We start from the raw sequence: 20211 nt of genomic DNA, 5'->3' as shown, positions 1-20211 counted from the left end.
CCTTTCTAATGTGCCTCACTAGATTAGGATATCACCAGAATCCCTTTCTAATGTGCCTCACTAGATTAGGATATCACCAGAATCCCTTTCTAATGTGCCTCCCTAGATTAGGATATCACCAGAATCCCTTTGTAATGTGCCTCACTAGATTAGGATATCACCAGAATCCCTTTCTAATGTGCCTCACTAGATTAGGATATCACCAGAATCCCTTTCTAATGTGCCTCACTAGATTAGGATATCACCAGAATCCCTTTCTAATGTGGCTCACTAGATTAGGATATCACCAGAATCCCTTTCTAATGTGGCTCACTAGATTAGGATATCACCAGAAGAAGAATGGAGGCACTTTTTAAATACCGTCGCTTCACTGCTGCTTCACTCAGTTACAGCAAATGATGGGTCTTTTTAACATTTCCTCTGCGTTCCATGTGCCTGTTTTCCCCCGGTGGATTCTCTAGACAGGACCCATGAATTACAACAAGCACACCACACACACATGCGCACACACCAGTGTTTCCCTTGTATGCGTTCAGCAGCTGCGCACCGCTGCTGCAAAATCGTGGCCGCCGTGGCAATTGTTTTAAAATAATGTAGATGTATAGATGTATGTACGAGGAAGACTTCATCCACCACCCCACTACCCCCCTGCAGGAAGATCTCCCTCCACACACACACACATAAACAACATCACATCCAGTCTCACAGAGAGGGAATCAGAGACTTATTGTGGAGACGGCAGGCAGGTGCATCTTTCTCAGGTTGCGTTCCAAATGGTACGCTATCACTATTCCTTGCACTACTCTTGGGCCCTGGTCTAAAGTAGTGCACTGAATAGGAAATAGGGTGCAGTTTGGGATGCACATTCTGATGTGTGTATGAGAAATACAGCAAACAATGTATTTCAGACACTCTGCCAGACAAACTGTCAGCCATCATTGATTCACACATTCATCCCACTACCATTACACGCACACCCACAAACACTCGCACGTACGCACGCGCACACACACACACACACACACACACACACACACACACACACACACACACACACACACACACACACACACACACACACACACACACACACACACACACACACACACACACACACACACACACACACACACACATACAATCACCCAACTACCCTGGAACAGATGGACTGAGGGCTGAGTCACTGACAGGGGGGGGGGGGGGGGGGGGTTGTGTGTCTGTGTCTTTTTGTGTGTGTGTAAGCGTTTTTGTACTGTGTATATTGTCACATGGGTGGGTGGTGTGTTTGGGCATGTTTGCGCTGAAATAGCTCATTATTATTTTTTTAAATGCAGCACCAGTCAAAAGTTTAATAATTCAAGGGGTTTTATTTATTTGTACTATTATATACATTGTAAAATAATAGTGAAGATGTCAAAACTATGAAATAACACATATGGAATCATGTTGTAAACAAAAACATGTTAAACAAATACAAATATATTTTAGATTTTAGATTCTTCAAAGTAGGCTCCCTTTGCCTTGATGACAGCTTTGCACACTCCTTGGCATTCTCTCAACCAACTTCATCTGGAATGCTTTTCCAACAGTCTTGAAGGAGTTCCCACATATGCTGACCACTTGTTGGCTGCTTTTCCTTCACTCTGCAGTCCAACTCATCCCAAACCATATCAATTGGTTTGAGATCGGTTGATTGTGGAGGCCAGGTCATCTGATGCAGCACTCCATCGCTCTCCTTCTTGGTCAAATAGCCCTTACACAGCCTGGAGGTGTGTTGGGTCATTGTCCTGTTGAAAAGCAAATGATAGTCCCACTAAATGCAAACCAGATGGGATGGTGTATCGCTGCAGAATGCTGTGGTAGCCATGCTGGTTAAGTGTGCCTTGAATTCAAATCAAATCAAATCAATCAAAGGTTATTTGTCACCTGCGCCGAATACAACAGGTGTAGTAGAGCTTACAGTGAAATGCTTACTTACAAGTTCTTAACCAACAATGCAGTTTTAAGAAAATATCAAAAAAAGGTAAGAGATAAGAATAACAAATTAATAAAGAGCAGCAGTAAATAACAATAGCGGGGCTTTATACAGGGGGGTACAGGTACAGAGTCAATGTGCGGGGGAACTGATGTCGAGGTAATTGAGGTAATATGTACATGTAGGTAGAGTTATTAAAGTGACTATCCATAGATAATAACAGTGAGTAGCAGCAGCGTTCCATTCTAAATAAATCACAGACGGTGTCACCTGCAAAGCACACCCACACCATCACACCTCCTCCTCCATGCTTCACGGTGGGAACCACACATGCGGAGATCATCTGTTCACCTACTCTGCATCTCACAAAGACACGGCTGTTGGAACTAATTTGTTTTGACCCATCAGACCCAAGGACAGATTTCCACCAGTCTAATGTCCATGGCTCGTGTTTCTTGGCCCAAGCAAGTCTCTTCTTATTATTGGTGTCCTTCAGTAGTGGTTTCTTTGCAGCAATTCGACCATGAAGGCCTGATTCTTGAAGGCTTGAGACTCCTCTCAACAGTTGATGTTGAGATGTGTCTGTTACTTGAACTCTGTGAAGCATTTATTTGGGTATTTGAGGCTGGTAACTCTAATGAAATTTCCAATGGTGTATTGGAGGCAAAGTCAGGTGCAGGAGAGCAGAGTATAATGAACAGGCACACTTTTATTATAGTTCCATAAACGAGAGCACTACATAAATCAAACGCGCTCAAAAAACTGAACATAAAAGTAAAGCACGTAAATAACACCACATAACATGAAACAATTACACACGAAACATGATGGGAAACAGAGGGTTAAATACAAGTAGATTGATTGGGGAAATGAAAACCAGGGATGTGTATGGAAACAAGACAAGACAAATGGATATATGAAACATGGAGCGGCGATGGCTAGGAAGCCTGTGACGTTGATCGCCGAACGCCGGCTGAACAAGGAGAGGAGCCCACTTCGGCGGAAGTCGTGACAGAAATTTCCGGATTGACTTACCTTTGTGTCTTAAAGTTATGATGGACTGTCATTTCTCTTTGTGTATTTGAGCTGTTCTTACGATAATAAGGTTTTGGTATTTTACCAAATAGAGCTATTGTCTGTAAACCACCCCTACCTTGTCACAACACAGCTGATTGGGTCAAATGCATTAAGAAGGAAAGAAATTCCACAAATGAACTTTTAACAAGGCACACCTGTTAATTGAAATGCATTCCAGGTGGCTACCTCATGAAGCTGGTTGAGAGAATGCCAAGAGTTTGCAAAGCTGTCATCAAGGTATAGGGTGGCTACTTTGAAGAATCTAAAATATACCATATATTTTGATTTGTTTAACATTTTTTTGGTTACTACCTGATTCCATATGTGTTACTTCATAGTTTTGATGTATTCACTATTATTCTACAATGTAGAAAATAGTACAAATAAAGAAAAACCCTTGAATGAGTAGGTGTGTCCCAACTTTTGACTGGTACTGTATATATTTGGTATTTTATTAGGATCCCCATTAGCTGTTGCAAAAGCATCACCTACTCTTCCTGGGGTCCACAGAATAGTACACCTTTCTACCTGACCAACTGCTAACTGAAGCATTAACTCAGAATATTGTAATATGTTAAGCTTTACAAAAAAAGCTTTATACATAGTGTATGCCACAAATGGCACCCTATTCTTTATATAGTGCACTGCTTTTGACCAGGGCCTATATTGCACTGTATAGAGAGTAATAGAGAGACATGTGGGACTTCACCACAGTCAGTTACTGTATGAAGTGCATTGACAGGATTTGATATCAGCTGCAATACAGGAACTTTTCTAGAAGCATCACACTCACACACACACACACACACACACACACACACACACACACACACACACACACACACACACACACACACACACACACACACACACACACACACACACACACACACACACACACACACACACACACACACACACACACACACACACACACACACACACACAGCTAGTCAAAAAAACAAGGCTGGGGGCTCTTCAAATGTGTCAGAATGCAAAGTCAATTTTCCTTGCCTATGTAAATTCAGCTGCCTGCGCCAAATGTTAGCATGGTATCTCTGTCTCACAGAGGTACACATGGTGGCAGCCCTCTGGGCTTTTGTTTTTCTGTCTGACTGTTCTGTGGGTACCTGTTTTGTTTCTGGGAGAAATGGAATGCGGCAGTGTCGGCGATAGTGTGATTGCAGTGACATGCACAGTAACTGATATTCACGTCAGCGGGGTGCATTAGCAGTAATGTGTGTGATTTGTCAGAGTGACGCAGTGAAGGCTTTACCTAACAGGCTGTTAAATAAGATGTGCGCTCAACCTCTATCACCATTGTCATTGTTATCAGCAAGCAGACTGGGGCCCACATGCCTTCCCAGCTAGTCAGTCAACCAGTCAGTCAGGAGGAAGCCACCAGAATGTACAGCCTTTTTTCGGTTTGTGTGTGTGAGAAAGAAAGAGGAGGAGAGAGAGAAAGAGGGTGTTTGAGAGAGGCAGAGAGAACGAGGGAGTGAGAGAAAGGGGTAGAGAGAGAGAGGCAATACAGTGAATGGGTCGGGGAGAGGAGAGAGAGAGAGAGAGAGGCTAGACAGTGAAGGGTTGGAGAGAGAGAGAGAAAGGCTAGACAGTGAAGGGTTAGAGAGAGAGAGAAAGAGAGGCTAGACAGTGAATGGGTCGGGGAGAGGAGAGAGAGAGAGGCTAGACAGTGAAGGGTTGGAGAGAGAGAGAGAAAGGCTAGACAGTGAAGGGTTAGAGAGAGAGAGAGAAAGAGAGGCTAGACAGTGAATGGGTCGGGGAGAGGAGGGAGAGAGAGAAAGAGAGGCTAGATAGTGGAGGGGTTGAGGAGAGAGAGAGAGAGGCTAGACAGTGGAGGAGTTGAGGAGAGAGAGAGAGGCTAGACAGTGAAGGGGTTGAGGAGAGAGAGGCTAGACAGTGAAGGGGTTGAGGAGAGAGAGAGAGGCTAGACAGTGAAGGGGTTGAGGAGAGAGAGGCTAGACAGTGGAGGAGTTGAGGAGAGAGAGAGAGGCTAGACAGTGAAGGGGTTGAGGAGAGAGAGGCTAGACAGTGGAGGAGTTGAGGAGAGAGAGAGAGGCTAGACAGTGAAGGGGTTGAGGAGAGAGAGAGAGGCTAGACAGTGGAGGGGTTGAGGAGAGAGAGGCTAGACAGTGGAGGAGTTGAGGAGAGAGAGAGAGGCTAGACAGTGGAGGGGTTGAGGGTAGAGAGAGAGAGAGAGAGAGAGAGAGACACGGTGAAGGGGTCAGGGAGAGAGAAACAGGCTAGACGGTAAAGGGGTCAGGGAGAGAGAAACAGGCTAGACGGTAAAGGGTCAGGGAGAGAGAAACAGGCTAGACGGTAAAGGGGTCAGGGAGAGAGAAACAAGCTAGACGGTAAAGGGGTCAGGGAGAGAGAAACAGGCTAGACGGTAAAGGGGTCAGGGAGAGAGAAACAGGCTAGACGGTAAAGGGGTCAGGGAGAGAGAAACAGGCTAGACGGTAAAGGGGTCAGGGAGAGAGAAACAGGCTAGACGGTAAAGGGGTCAGGGGGAGAGAAACAGGCTAGACGGTAAAGGGGTCAGGGAGAGAGAAACAGGCTAGACGGTAAAGGGGTCAGGGAGAGAGAAACAGGCTAGACGGTAAAGGGGTCAGGGAGAGAGAAACAGGCTAGACGGTAAGGGGTCAGGGAGAGAGAAACAGGCTAGACGGTAAAGGGGTCAGGGAGAGAGAAACAGGCTAGACGGTAAAGGGGTCAGGGAGAGAGAAACAGGCTAGACGGTAAAGGGGTCAGGGAGAGAGAAACAGGCTAGACGGTAAAGGGGTCAGGGGGAGAGAAACAGGCTAGACGGTAAAGGGGTAAGGGAGAGAGAAACAGGCTAGACGGTAAAGGGGTCAGGGAGAGAGAAACAGGCTAGACGGTAAAGGGGTCAGGGAGAGAGAAACAGGCTAGACGGTAAAGGGGTCAGGAAGAGAGAAACAGAGAGAGTATGTGTTTGTTTTTCAGATGATGTGAGATCAGTACTCAGAATGAAATGTCAATAATGAATAAGAATGTAGTTGGTCGGGCAGAGCCTTTGTCCAGTGCCAGGTATTAATACAGGGCTCAGGTGAATCATCAACCTGCATTGAGTAGCTAGCCCAAGCCCTGCCTCTCCCTCACTGTGTCACATACTATAGTATAGTCTACTTCTATGTGCTGTAGGACTACATTTTTCCACCATGAAACATTGTTTAAATATCCTCTAATAGTTTCTGGACAGCCTCCTCCATTTTCTTCTTCCTTATTTGACGATAAGGAAGCTAACATCTGATTTACTAGCTTGTAAAGTAGATATTTCCTATTTCCTCTCATCCAGCAGAAGCCTACATACAGAACACTCTCTGCAACATTGTGTGTGTAGGTGTGGGGTCCAGCTACATTGTTCTATTTCATTCTGTAGGTTCTGCCCTCTCTGTGTCTAGGGGGTTGGAGGTCACGACCTCAGGCTGGGTATATTCAGGAATGCGGACACAGAGGTTGTGTTTCGGCTCTGTTCACAGCTGTGATTTCTTGATTTTATCAGCACAGCTCTCCTTGGTCATTAGGTGGCTCAGAGGTGGCAGAGACACGGCCTAGAGGTGATTTTAGGACTGTACAAACAGCCCGGGGTGAAGCTAGATTTACGTGGGATCATAGAGGGCTTATTTTTATTACAAAACGGACATTGAAAAAGATGGGGAATGAGTTCTGGTGCCTACAAAAATATTACAGGGAAGATGACAATCTCTCTCTCTCTCTCTCTCTCTCTCTCTCTCTCTCTCTCTCTCTCTCTCTCTCTCTCTCTCTCTCTCTCTCTCTCTCTCTCTCTCTCTCCGTACACCTCTCCCCTGCTCTCTCTATCTCTCCCTCCCTCTCTTTATCTCTCCCTTCCTTCCTTCCTCTCCTTCTCTCCTTCCAACTCTCCCTCCATCAGTCTGTAGACCCTGGCCAGCAGTTCACATGGGAACACTCTAACCTGGAGGTGAACAAGCCAAAGAACCGCTATGCAAACGTCATCGCCTACGACCACTCCAGGGTCATCCTCGCCTCTGTCGACGGTATGTTTGGTTGATTTGTTGTGGTTGTTGTTGTGATGTGTTTTGGAGATTTATTTGGCTTTTTAAGGCTGGATGTGGGGGGGTAATGTGTTATTAAGTGAGCATATCTCAGTAAAGTGTTGTATTGTTGTGGGGTGTTTTGAGGTTATGTTTAGCTTTTTAAGGAGGGGTGGGGGGAGGTCACAAAGAGGTGGGAGGGATTGTGATGTTATTGCTAAATGAGGCTGTCTTAATAAAGAGAATCCAAAGTCAAGTCTGTAGACAGTAATCTCCCACCCACTGCAAAGTCATAACAACAACAGTACACCCAATCCCCAGGTGTGACAGTGCCTTCTGTCTGTCTGTCTGTCTGTCTGTCTGTCTGTCTGTCTGTCTGTCTGTCTGTCTGTCTGTCTGTCTGTCTGTCTGTCTGTCTGTCTGTCTGTCTGTCTGTCTGTCTGTCTGTCTGTCTGTCTGTCTGTCTGTCTGTCTGTCTGTCTGTCTGTCTGTCTGTCTGTCTGTCTGTCTGTCTGTCTGTCTGTCTGTCTGTCTGTCTGTCTGTCTGTCTGTCTGTCTGTCTGTCTGTCTGTCTGTCTGTCTGTCTGTCTGTCTGTCTGTCTGTCTGTCTGTCTGTCTGTCTGTCTGTCTGTCTGTCTGTCTGTCTGTCTGTCTGTCTGTCTGTCTGTCTGTCTGTCTGTCTGTCTGTGATGTAAATGATAGTGCATCCTGATGGTTGTGAATGGCTCTGTCTCTCTTCTCTCTGTGTTGTCCTATGTGGGCCTCCTGATGGTTGTGAATGGCTCTGTCTCTCTTCTCTCTGTGTTGTCCTGTGTGGGCCTCCTGATGGTTGTTAATGGCTCTGTCTCTCTTCTCTCTGTGTTGTCCTGTGTGGGCCTCCTGATGGTTGTGAATGGCTCTGTCTCTCTTCTCTCTGTGTTGTCCTGTGTGGGCCTCCTCATGGTTGTGAATGGCTCTGTCTCTCTTCTCTCTGTGTTGTCCTGTGTGGGCCTCCTGATGGTTGTGAATGGCTCTGTCTCTCTTCTCTGTGTTGTCCTGTGTGGGCCTCCTGATGGTTGTGAATGGCTCTGTCTCTCTTCTCTCTGTGTTGTCCTGTGTGGGCCTCCTGATGGTTGTGAATGGCTCTGTCTCTCTTCTCTCTGTACTGGATGTCATAAGGTGAATGCACCAATTTGTAAGTCGCTCTGGATAAGAGCGTCTGCTAAATGACTTAAATGTAAAATGTAAATGTGTTGTCCTGTGTAGGCCTCCTGGTGGTTGTGAATGGCTCTGTCTCTCTTCTCTCTGTGTTGTCCTGTGTGGACCTCCTGATGGTTGTGAATGGCTCTGTCTCTCTTCTCTCTGTGTTGTCCTGTGTGGGCCTCCTGATGGTTGTGAATGGCTCTGTCTCTCTTCTCTCTGTGTTGTCCTGTGTGGACCTCCTGATGGTTGTGAATGGCTCTGTCTCTCTTCTCTCTGTGTTGTCCTGTGTGGGCCTCCTGGTGGTTGTGAATGGCTCTGTCTCTCTTCTCTCTGTGTTGTCCTGTGTGGGCCTGTCTCATGCTGTGAAGGGGGTGTTGATACCCTGCCAGCCTGCTAGGCTGCATCCCAAATGGCAGCTTATCCCCTATATAGTGCATTACCATATGGGTCCTGGTCAAAAGTTATGTACTATATAGGGTATACGGTGTCATATAGGAAGAAGGAATGGAGTGGCAATGCCTATGGGCCCTGGTCAAAAGAAGTGCACTATACAGTAAATAGGGTGCCATTTGGGATGTTGCCCTAATGTTTCCTAACACTGTGTTCCTTCACCGTGCTACAGGAGTACCAGGTAGTGACTACATCAACGCTAACTACATAGACAGCTACAGGAAGCAGAACGCCTGCATCGCTACACAGGGCCCGCTTCCTGAAACCCTGAGTGACTTCTGGAGGATGGTGTGGGAGCAGAGGACCAACACTATCGTCATGATGACCAGACTGGAGGAGAAGTCACGGGTGAATGTACACACACACTACAATGTCAGCACACTCACAACCATGTGCATGCACACATCCTGTGCTGAACACACACCATACACACAACATTGTCTCAGGACACACACACATAACACGACCGTTGATTCACCCTGCACTCACAGAGTGTAACAGTCCCAGTAGTCTCACCTTGGTCTCTAATGGACAGGAGGTGTGAGAGTCGACGGGAAGGTGTAAAACCCTAATCGAGGAGTTTGAATAGACTCAGTAAATAGACTGCATGATGACAGCTTAGAGAGAGGGAAGTGTGTAGGTGTAAAGGGTGCCACACGGGTACCAACACACACACACACACACACACACACACACACACACACACACACACACACACACACACACACACACACACACACACACACACACACACACACACACACACACACACACACACACACACACACACACACACACACACACACACACACACACACACACACCTACTCTAGCCTGATTAATAACTGTGGAACTAAAGGGCATCCCACACCTTTATAAGCACAGACAAAGTTCATCATGTTCCTGCCAAACTTAATATCACACGTCTCTTTAGACCCATGAGGGGTCAACTCATCATTAAATAACCTTTCACCTTTGAACCTTTGCCCCTGTTATTTATCACCAGCACAGCATGGTCTCACCTCTGGCAACATCCCAGCACCACCTCTTTGCCATCTAACCTCTATCCACCTCAGCTATCATTCTGACTCGAGAGGACCTGAAAAATCTACGGACAGTCACAGGAATTCATGTGACTGTCCGTAGCAGCTGACATGGGGGACGCAGTGACACCCCCGCCCCCCCTCCATAGTGACCACCTGTCCACTCCGCTCCATTCTGTTCTGTTTCATTAAGCGACCAGAGCACAGGAGCCTGGAGTAATGTCAGGGACAGCAGTCATTTCCAACTGCCTCTTAGCTAGTCTAGGTTAAAGTGGTGGAATGCACCTGTAGGCTAAACAGATGAAACATCACCAAACAGGAATTGTATTATCTGTCTACATGGTCTGTGTTAGTAGGAAATGCACCAGACGCCTACTTTTCACAGCAGATTTTGGTTTGTGGCTGCCCTGTGCTCAGTCAGATAGGTCACTTAGCTCTTGGCTCTTGGTTGTGTTTGGGAAGTCCAGTGAAATTATGTGTCCAGGTGGTAATCCTGCTGTCTACCAGATTGTCCAATCACAATGCCCTCTCACAATGCCCCGATCAATGGCCCTGAAGCACCAGGCTGCTGTCCAGTCAGAATGCCCTGACTAATGTCCCTGAAGGACCAGGCTGCTGTCCAATCAGAATGCCCTGACTAATGGCCCTGAAGCACCAGGCTGCTGTCCAGTCAGAATGCCCTGACTAATGTCCCTGAAGCACCAGGCTGCTGTCCAATCAGAATGTGCTAACTAATGGCCCTTTGGAGTGGAGGTCTGGAGGAGTTAAATAAAGGTTAAATAAAATAAATAAATAAATGAAGAGAGGCACAAGTCACGCTCTGAGCTCCAGGGTTCTCCAGGGCTTAGGCCAGTTCCAATGTTACCACAGCCCCCCCTGGACAGGACTGTGTAGCGGAAGCCCCCCATCTGCCTGGCCCATGCCAGCTAGGGTCGTAGTCCCATAGAGCTGGGCCCCTAAACTCCAGCTGGCTGTCTCTCCTCTCTCCCCCCAGGACATGAAGGATAGCACAGTGGAGTGGAAGCAAGCTGTCATCCTTCACTCAGTCTAAGTCCTTGTCCCATGTCCTCCCTCTCACAGCCCTTAGTTCCTGACTGTCCCATTACCCTAACACAAGCCTCTTCAGTCCCTGTCTCATTCTGCTTCCCTCATTCCAGTGCTCCTACACTAAGTGCAATATCTTCATTGTCCTGTGTCTGTGTGTTTGTGTCTGTAACAGGTGAAGTGTGACCAGTACTGGCCCAGTCGGGGTACAGAGACTTATGGGATGATCCAGGTGACCATGTTGGACACTGTGGAGCTGGCTACCTACAGCGTACGCACCTTCGCCCTCTATAAGGTAAGGAATAGCATGTACTGTATTCCAAAAATGACCAGCTCTTGACCAGCTGGAGGGCAATGATTCCAGGAATGTGTTCTCGAGCCATTATCAAATCTCATGCTAGCGAACATGTTGTAAATATGAATGTCTGTCAGAGAGACAACCCAGAATATGGCCACCAGTGTGTGTCTGTGGTGTTCTGATACGTTGCTCTACCAGAATGGCTCCAGTGAGAAGAGAGAGGTTCGCCAGTTCCAGTTCATGGCCTGGCCGGACCATGGAGTGCCTGAGTACCCCACCCCCACCCTGGCCTTCCTCCGCAGGGTCAAGTCCTGCAACCCCACAGATGCAGGACCCATGGTGGTGCACTGCAGGTAAACCCCATCTCAGACCTGCTTCAGAGATATGTTTGACCTGATGATGACCTACGTATTGGGAGAATAGATTTCAGTTTTTGGGGTGTTTTTTAGTTTTTTTTGATCAACATATTATTTAGTCTCCAGTACCTGCTCAGAACATATTATTTAGTCTCCAGTACCTGCTCAGAACATATTATTTAGTCTCCAGTACCTGCTCAGAACATATTATTTAGTCTCCAGTACCTGCTCAGAACATATTATTTAGTCTCCAGTACCTGCTCAGAACATATTATTTAGTCTCCAGTACCTGCTCAGAACATATTATTTAGTCTCCAGTACCTGCTCAGAACATATTATTTAGTCTCCAGTACCTGCTCAGAACATATTATTTAGTCTCCAGTACCTGCTCAGGGAAGTCATATTGAGACTAAAGTTTTTTTGACAAATGAGCCCTATACAATAGAAAACAAGCACATACAAAAACTGTACATATTTTAATGTACTGGAGGCAGCACTGCTGGGTAGCTGGCACAGCCACAAAATCTGGTTTTAAACCTAACCCTAACCTAATTTTTACAATATAGCCACTGGCCCATCTAGTGGAAATCACTCAGCCCTGCCTCCAGGACAAGATTCCTCTCAATAAACATCAACCTGCCTTAGAAACATTGAATGTGTGCATGTAATCTCTTCCAATGCCAGATTTGTGAGTTTTTCAGTGTAGTTACAGTCGTTTCTGTCTGTGTCTGTGTAAGGCTCTACAGTTACCTGTCTCTCCCCACAGTGCTGGTGTAGGTCGGACCGGTTGCTTCATCGTGATTGAGGCCATGCTGGAGCGTATGAAGCATGAGAAGTCAGTGGATATCTACGGTCATGTGACGTGTATGAGAGCTCAGAGGAACTACATGGTGCAGACGGAGGACCAGTATGTCTTTATCCACGAGGCCCTGCTAGAGGCAGCCACCTGCGGTAACACAGAGGTCCCTGCACGCAACCTGTACGCACACATCCAGAAACTCACCCAGGTCACGCCCGGAGACACGGTCACTGCCATGGAGCTAGAGTTTAAGGTAGGTAGTAGCTGTCCTCCTGAACATAACAGTATAGTTCAGTTCTATGTTATAAACCTAGCTAGAAAACCTTTAGTACTAACAAGGGACTTGTGATTCCACTTGGACTCGCTCAGGCTTGGACTTGCTAGGGAGCTGGGATTCAACTTAGACTTGAGGTTAAGTGACTTGACTGGTACAGTTACTAATTGGAGCATTTAGTTAGAAGCAGTAGAACAGTTGTTGTTGTTGTTGGTGGTGTCTCAGTCTGTACGATGCAGTGGGAGTAGGAAGTTAATGTCTCAGTGTGTTTGGGAGCATTTTCATCCTCACACTGTAACTCTGAAATGAATAGATTCTCCTAAGAGGGGCGTTCTGTTTCAGTGTTTCAGAGGCTTATCTTTTGGACTGGAGATGAGAGACTGAACTAGAAGGAGGGGGCCGTGGGAGGGAGAGTGAGATAGAGAGAAAGAGAGTGATCTAGTAAGGGAGGAGGGTTGAGACAGGCTGACCGTCTGACAGTCTGTAGATAAAGCCTCAATGGGTTGGAGAGCTGATGCATCCTGGGATTGGGCCTACACCACTGGGCTCCAGCGACTCTATTGGACCCCATCACATACTCACTATCTGCGTCCCAAAATGGCAACATGTTCCCTATATAGTGCACTACTTTTGACCAGGACCCATAGGGCCTGGTCAAAAGTAGTACACTGTGTAGGGATTACAATGCAATTTGGGACGCCGCCACTCACAGCCTCCCGCCATAGGAACACAGCTCTAACCAGCCTCCTCCTCGGAGACACGCCGCCACAACCCAAATGATGTGGGTCAAACTTGTTCAGCAAGTATGATGATTGTAAGTCCGTAGCGAGTATAATTAGGTTTTGATGCTTCACTCCACTGGCAGTTCTGAAACTGACACTTTGCTTTCTTTCTACTGACAGAGTATAATATGAGGACACCATCAGCAGTGCCAGCAAAAAAAACTCCCCTTCCCCCTCTCATTTGGGAGAAGATGGTTATTCAGTTTTCAAAGTCTTGTTTGGTTTTAGTTTATTTCGTCGCAGTGGCATGGATACAGTCAGCTTGTGTATCTATCTTCACAGCCGTCCCCAATGTTGTGTGGGAGTGTTTTTTGACTCTCTGACGGCTCTGTTCGTGGCTGTGGCTGTGGCTGTGGCTGTGGCTGTGGCTGTGGCTGTGGCTGTGCTGTCGACACTAGTTTTTATGGAGAGAGAGAGATGTTGTCGGCGTCAGCAGGTTGTTAATTGAAGCTGTAGAACAGGGGCTCAGCTCAAAGCTCATAATTTTCATGCATCAATTAGAGTGTTAGCCCCCAACCCCGTGTCCTCTGACATTCCTGCTCACACACAGCAATGCTAGGCTGGCTGGGATCCCCAGCTTTAGCACTTTGAAGAGACAGGGGCTAGATAGAAGTGAAGGAAGGTGGGCGTCAGTAAAAGCTGTGGCAACAGTCATCTTCAGGTTAGAGGCATAGAAATATAATTACTAGAATGGGAAAAAGACTCGCACTTTCATGGGTGCAGTCAATTTTAGTATTTATATTTCTATGTTTAAGGGTTGGTGTTTCTTTACAATAGCACACAGTTCTTTAATCTGATCCAAGATTGTATCTTTAATCTGTCCATTCCTCTTCCCTTCCTTCTCCAGAAACTGGCCAACTCCAAAGCACATACCTCAAGATTCATCAGTGCCAACCTGCCCTGTAACAAGTTCAAGAACCGGCTGGTGAACATCATGCCTTTTGAGTCCACCCGCGTGAGTCTGCAGCCTATCAGAGGAGTGGAGGGCTCCGACTACATCAATGCCAGCTTCATCGACGGATACAGGTAAGATAGAGGGGGATGAGGAGAGAAGGAATGATGATAGGAGATGAGGGGAGTGGAGGGGAGAAGAGGATAGGGAGAGAAGAAAGGCGGGAGGAAAAGAGGAGAGGAGAGCAGAGGAGAGCGGGGAGGAAAAGAGGAGGGGAGAGCAGAGGAGGAGGGGAGGAGGGGTCGAGGTTGAGGGGAAGAGGAGATGGGAAAAGGTGGGAAAGGGTAGACGGGGGGAGGTAGGGGGGGAGAGGGGAGGAGAGAAGATGATTTTCAGACTCGGACTGTGAGAAAACAAGACATTACATATTCTGAAGACTAGAATAAGTGAGATGTGATGGTGGGAATGGAAAAGAGGACATAGAAATAGAGAAGAGAGAATCCATCCTGCAGACACAGCTCCTCTAATGAGTGAGGAGGTGGACCTTTCCTGCAGCGACTGACAGCAGTAAATTATGGTGTGAAATAGAGGCCAGTATTTTCCTGCCTCTCTTGCCTTAGTCTTGTCAGTTGTCAGGGCAAATTGGTTGTATTGGCAGTACTGTCCATTCCTTCTCACACTCCTCCTGTGGTAAATAAATAGTCTGATTGTGACAGGTGACAAACCCCTCCTCGGAGAGGAATACAGTGATTACCTATTGTGATAGCTCTGTTTATGTCTGCTGATACCCACAATCCTTTACTCTAGAACTGTCCATCCTTGGGAATCTGCCCAGCAACACTCAATGGAAGATGTACGGTTCTAAAAAAAATGACATTTTCTATGAATTTAAAGACATTTGTTCATATTTGGAGAAAGGATATTGAAAAGGAGCACCTATTGTTTTCAGAGTTACAGTGCATTCGGAAAGTATTCAGACCACTTGACTTTCTCCACATTTTGTTACGTTACAGTCTTATTCTAAAATTGATTAAATAGTTTTTTCCCCCTCATTAATAAAATACAATAACCCATAAGGACAAAGCAAAAACTGAAATATCACATTTACATAAGTATTCAAACCCTTTACTCAGTACTTTGTTGAAGCACCTTTGGCAGCGATTACAGCCTTAAGTCTTCTTGGGTATGATGCTACAAGCTTGACACACCTGTATTTGGGGAGTTTCTCCCATTCTTCTCTGCAGATGCACAGCTATTTTCAGGTCTCTCCAGAGATGTTTGATTGGGATCCAGTCCGGGCTCTGGCTGGGCCACTCAAGGACATTCAGAGACTTGTTTCCCGAAGCCACTCCTGCATTGTCTTGGCTGTGTGCTTAGGGTCATTGTCCTGTTGGAAGGTGAGCCTTTGCCGTAGTTTGAGGTACTGAGCACTCTAGAGCAGGTTTTCACCAAGGATATCTCTGTACTTTGCTCCGTTCATCTATCCCTCGATCCTGACTAGTCTCCCAGTCCCTGTCGCTGAAAAACATCCCTTCAGCATGATGCTGCCATCACCGTGCTTCACTGTAGGGATGGTGCTAGATATCCTCCGGATGTGTTACTTGCCATTTAGACCAAAGAGTTCAATCTTGGTTTCATCAGACCAGAGAATCTTGTTTCTCATGGTCTGAGTCCTTTAGGTGCCTTTTGGCAAACTCCAAGCGGGCTGTCATGTGCCTTTTACTGAGTAGTGGCTTCCGTCTGGCCACTCTACCATAAAGGCCTGATTGGTGGACTGCTGCAGAGTCCTTCTGGAAGGTTCTCCCTTCTCCACAGAGGAACTCTGGAGCTCTGTCAGAGTGACCATCGGGTTCTTGGCCACCTCCCTGACCAAGGCCCTTCTTCCCCGATTGCTCAGTTTGGCCAGGTGGCCAGCTCTAGGAAGAGTCTTGTTGGTTCCAAACTTCTTCCATTTAAGAATGATTGAGGCCACTGTGTTCTTGGGGACATTCAATGCTGCAGACATTTTTTGGTACTCTTCCCCAGATCTGTGCCTTGACACAATCCTGTCTCGGAGCTCTACGGTCAATTCCTCCCAATTCCTCATGGCGTGTTTTTTGTTCTGACATGCATTGTCAACTGTGGGACCTTATATAGACAGATGTGTGCCTTTCCAAATCATGTCCAATCAATTGAATTTACCACAGGTGGACTCCAATTAAGTTGTAGAAACATCTTGAAGATGATCAATGGAAACATAATGCACCTGAGCTCAAATTTCGAATTTCATAGCAAATACATTTTCATTATGGGGTAACGTTATTGTGTATAGATTGATGAGGATTTTTTCTAATTTAATCCATTGTAGAATAAGGCTGTAACGTAACACAATGTGGAAAAAGGGAAGGGGGTTGAATACTTGCCGAATGCACTAGATGTGTGAGTGTGTGTGTTCTTGCATTCGGGAGGTGCTTGGGAACTCCCGTTCAGTTACTGTCCCATTTCCAATTAGTACCTAATCAGAGAGGTCCCATAGAGCCGTCTACTTTATGGAAGTATAAACACGGTAATTGGCTATAATGCACAATGCTACAACACACTAATGACTGACAGAATGAATAAGAGCTTTTTTAAGTATTTGTTTTTGGTGGGGGGGATTCATTGATGTGGTTTTCTGTTCCGATTTCCTCCTCATACTCCACACACACACACACACACACACACACACACACACACACACACACACACACACACACACACACACACACACACACACACACACACACACACACACACACACACACACACACACACACACACACACACACACACACACACACACACACACACACACACACACACACACACACACACACACACACACACACTTCTCCTCCTGTGTGCTTAATGAAGTCCCTGGGGCTGCCCCACCTGAGGGAGGGAAGGAAGGGGGGTGTAATTCCTCTTTAATTCCTGTAGTGGTAATTAAAAGTGAATTAAGACATCGAGAGGCGTTAGTTTGCATCCCAAATGGCACCCTAGGGCATATACAGTGCACTAGTTTTGACCAAGCTCCATAGGGTCCTGGTCAAAATAGTGCACTTTATAGGAAATAGGGGGCCATTTGGGGTGCTGACTTTCTCTCCTTGCTCATAGTGAGATGTTAGTGTTCTCTCTCCCGGCAGGCAGGCAGGCATCACATCTTTAAAGTGCTAGAGGGGATTAGGATGGTTTAGATGAAGAAGGGGAGGATAATGATGATGATGCAATGATGATGATGTCATACTGGTTAGGTGTTTCCCAGTATTTTGATATCCTGAGGTGGTCATTCCACTCTTGCTCAACAGCCATTTTACACTAACAAGTGCGTCTGGACCTAGGAATATGTGTGTCTTGGGCTGGACTGGGCTGGCTCTCACATGTTTGTAGGGATGACAGAAACAGAATCACATTGACACACATCTCTCTCACGGCTTCACACTGCCCTCTAATGTTGATCTAGTAGAAAGGGACCCCAGCCGCAACGCTGCGGTTTTCTCACTGGCTTGACTAGAGTAGACACTTAATCTGTCAGCAGTATAACGTAATGAAAATACCCCAAGCCCAGCCTCCAATAACAGCACAAGGGCCTCTCAGATGACAGTAGGACCACTCAGGACTCGACATGGATACTGTAGGTTAATGGGGATGTTTTGAAATGTAACTTATATCCCTTGACGTTATAACGTTATCCTCACCCTGTCATATACTGTGTCCCTGTTACATGACGTTTACTGTGTCGCTCTGAACTCTATTTTATGGGGATGTATTGAAGTGTGTATCCAGTGTTATGGTGTTATCCTCACATGTCCTTGTGTCTCCAGGCAGCAGAAGGCCTACATGGCCACCCAGGGGCCGCTAGCAGAGACCACAGAGGACTTCTGGAGGATGCTGTGGGAACACAACTCTACCATCGTAGTCATGCTTACTAAACTCAGAGAGATGGGAAGAGTGAGTGGCATTGATACAGTATACACGTACACACACAAGTACACTCACACAAGTACACACACATACACTCAAGTACACACACACACGCAAGTACACACATGCAAGTACACACACACACACGCAGTCACACACACACACACACCAGTCATGCCATGGAGAGTGTTGTGGTGCGATAGATTTTGACTATATCATTGTGTCTGTCTGTCTCTTAGGAAAAGTGTCATCAGTACTGGCCAGCTGAGCGTTCTGCCAGGTACCAGTACTTTGTAGTGGACCCCATGGCTGAGTACAACATGCCCCAGTACATCCTCAGAGAGTTCAAGGTGACAGACGCCAGGGTATGTCCATCTCTCCATCCATCCTCCCTCTTCTCCCTAGTAACCTTTTTCTCTCTGCTTTACGTAGGGGGTTAACCGGAATGCTAAGTTTGTTTTCCTAATTGAATAGTGCTGCAAAGGTGAGGAAAATAACAGGGGTGGTGTTTTTCAACCCACACATGTGGCTGTGTTGCATATAGAAATACAATCTGCTCTTTACAGCACATACATAAATCAAATCAAATGTATTTATAAAGCCCTTACATCAGCTGATGTCACAAAGTGCTGCACAGAAACCCAGCCTAAAATCCCAAACGGCAAGCAATGCAGGTGTAGAAGCACGGTGGCTAGGAAAAACTCCCTAGAAAAGCCGGAACCTAGGAAGCAACCTAGAGAGGAACCAGGCTATGAGGGGTGGCCAGTCCTCTTCTGGCTGTGCCGGGTGGAGATTATAACAGAACATGGCCAAGATGTTCAAATTTTCATAGATGACCAGCAGGGTCAAATAATAATAATCACAGTGGTTGTAGAGGGTGCAACAGGTCAGCATCTCAGGAGTAAATGTCAGTTGGCTTTTCATAGCCGATCATTCACAGTATCTCTACCGCTCCTGCTGTCTCTGGAGAGTTGAAAACAGCAGGTCTGGGACAAGGTAGCACGTCCGGTGAACAGGTCAGGGTTCCATAGCCTCAGGCAGAACAGATGAAACTGGAGCAGCAGTACCACCATGTGGACTGGGGACAGCAAGGAGTCATCCGGCTAGGTAGTCCTGAGGCATGGTCCTTGGGCTCAGGTCCTCCGAGAGAAAGAGAGAGAGAATTAGAGAGAGCATACTTAAATTCACACAGGACAGCGGATAAGACAGGAGAAATACTCCAGATATAACAGACTGACCCTAGCCCCCCGACACATAAACTATTGCAGCATAAGTACTGGAGTGTGTAGAACACACTGTAGAAAAAATACTCGTAGCATTACTCCAATTATGCATTTATAATGCTTTATAAAGTGTCATCAGCATGTATTAGCCTTTATAATGTTTTATAATAAGGCTTAGAGAAATTACTCACTTTATGTCCCTCATCCACCACTTACCACCACTCAGGATGGCCAGTCTAGGACCATTCGGCAGTTCCAGTTCACTGATTGGCCAGAACAAGGGGTGCCAAAAACTGGAGAGGGCTTCATTGACTTCATTGGTCAAGTGCATAAAACCAAGGAGCAGTTTGGCCAGGATGGACCAATCTCTGCACACTGCAGGTAAGAAAAACTGATGACATCAACACAAAGTTGATGACAGAGAGTTTGTGTGTGTGTGTGTGTGTGTGTGTGTGTGTGTGTGTGTGTGTGTGTGTGTGTGTGTGTGTGTGTGTGTGTGTGTGTGTGTGGATGTGTATAGGTGTGTGTGCTTGAGTGTATGCTTGTACTGTGTGTGTGTGTATAGTACTAACTCTCCCTGCCCTGTTCCCCCACAGCGCTGGTGTTGGGCGAACTGGTGTGTTCATCACCCTGAGTATCGTGCTGGAGAGGATGAGGTACGAGGGGGTGGTGGATCTCTTCCAGACTGTCAAGACACTGAGGACCCAGAGACCTGCCATGGTGCAGACAGAGGTACAGTACTGTCACACAGCTGTGGTGGGTGTCTGGGGAGACTGGTTAGCGAGGGGGTGGGAGGACAGATCCTCTCCTAGATAGAGG

At 46.6% G+C, this 20211-nt stretch overlaps 1 protein-coding gene across 20 annotated transcripts in view; it reads left to right on the top strand.

Moving 5' to 3' along the window:
• The window catches only part of LOC123996746 (receptor-type tyrosine-protein phosphatase F-like), a 454750-nt gene that overhangs the window by 432550 nt on the left and 1989 nt on the right, over positions 1–20211 (top strand). For all 20 annotated transcript variants that reach the window (XM_046300391.1, XM_046300408.1, XM_046300407.1 and 17 more), the window contains 10 exons: positions 6987–7110; positions 8912–9087; positions 11002–11121; positions 11323–11477; positions 12247–12532; positions 14183–14361; positions 18070–18196; positions 18409–18534; positions 19619–19773; positions 19989–20124. In XM_046300391.1, coding sequence (XP_046156347.1) covers positions 6987–7110; positions 8912–9087; positions 11002–11121; positions 11323–11477; positions 12247–12532; positions 14183–14361; positions 18070–18196; positions 18409–18534; positions 19619–19773; positions 19989–20124 — 1584 coding nt within the window. The remainder of the gene's footprint in view (positions 1–6986; positions 7111–8911; positions 9088–11001; positions 11122–11322; positions 11478–12246; positions 12533–14182; positions 14362–18069; positions 18197–18408; positions 18535–19618; positions 19774–19988; positions 20125–20211) is intronic.

Source organism: Oncorhynchus gorbuscha, linkage group LG15 (assembly GCF_021184085.1).
Source record: "Oncorhynchus gorbuscha isolate QuinsamMale2020 ecotype Even-year linkage group LG15, OgorEven_v1.0, whole genome shotgun sequence".
NCBI classification, from domain to species: domain Eukaryota; kingdom Metazoa; phylum Chordata; class Actinopteri; order Salmoniformes; family Salmonidae; genus Oncorhynchus; species Oncorhynchus gorbuscha.
This window is presented reverse-complemented; position numbering and strand designations above follow the sequence as displayed.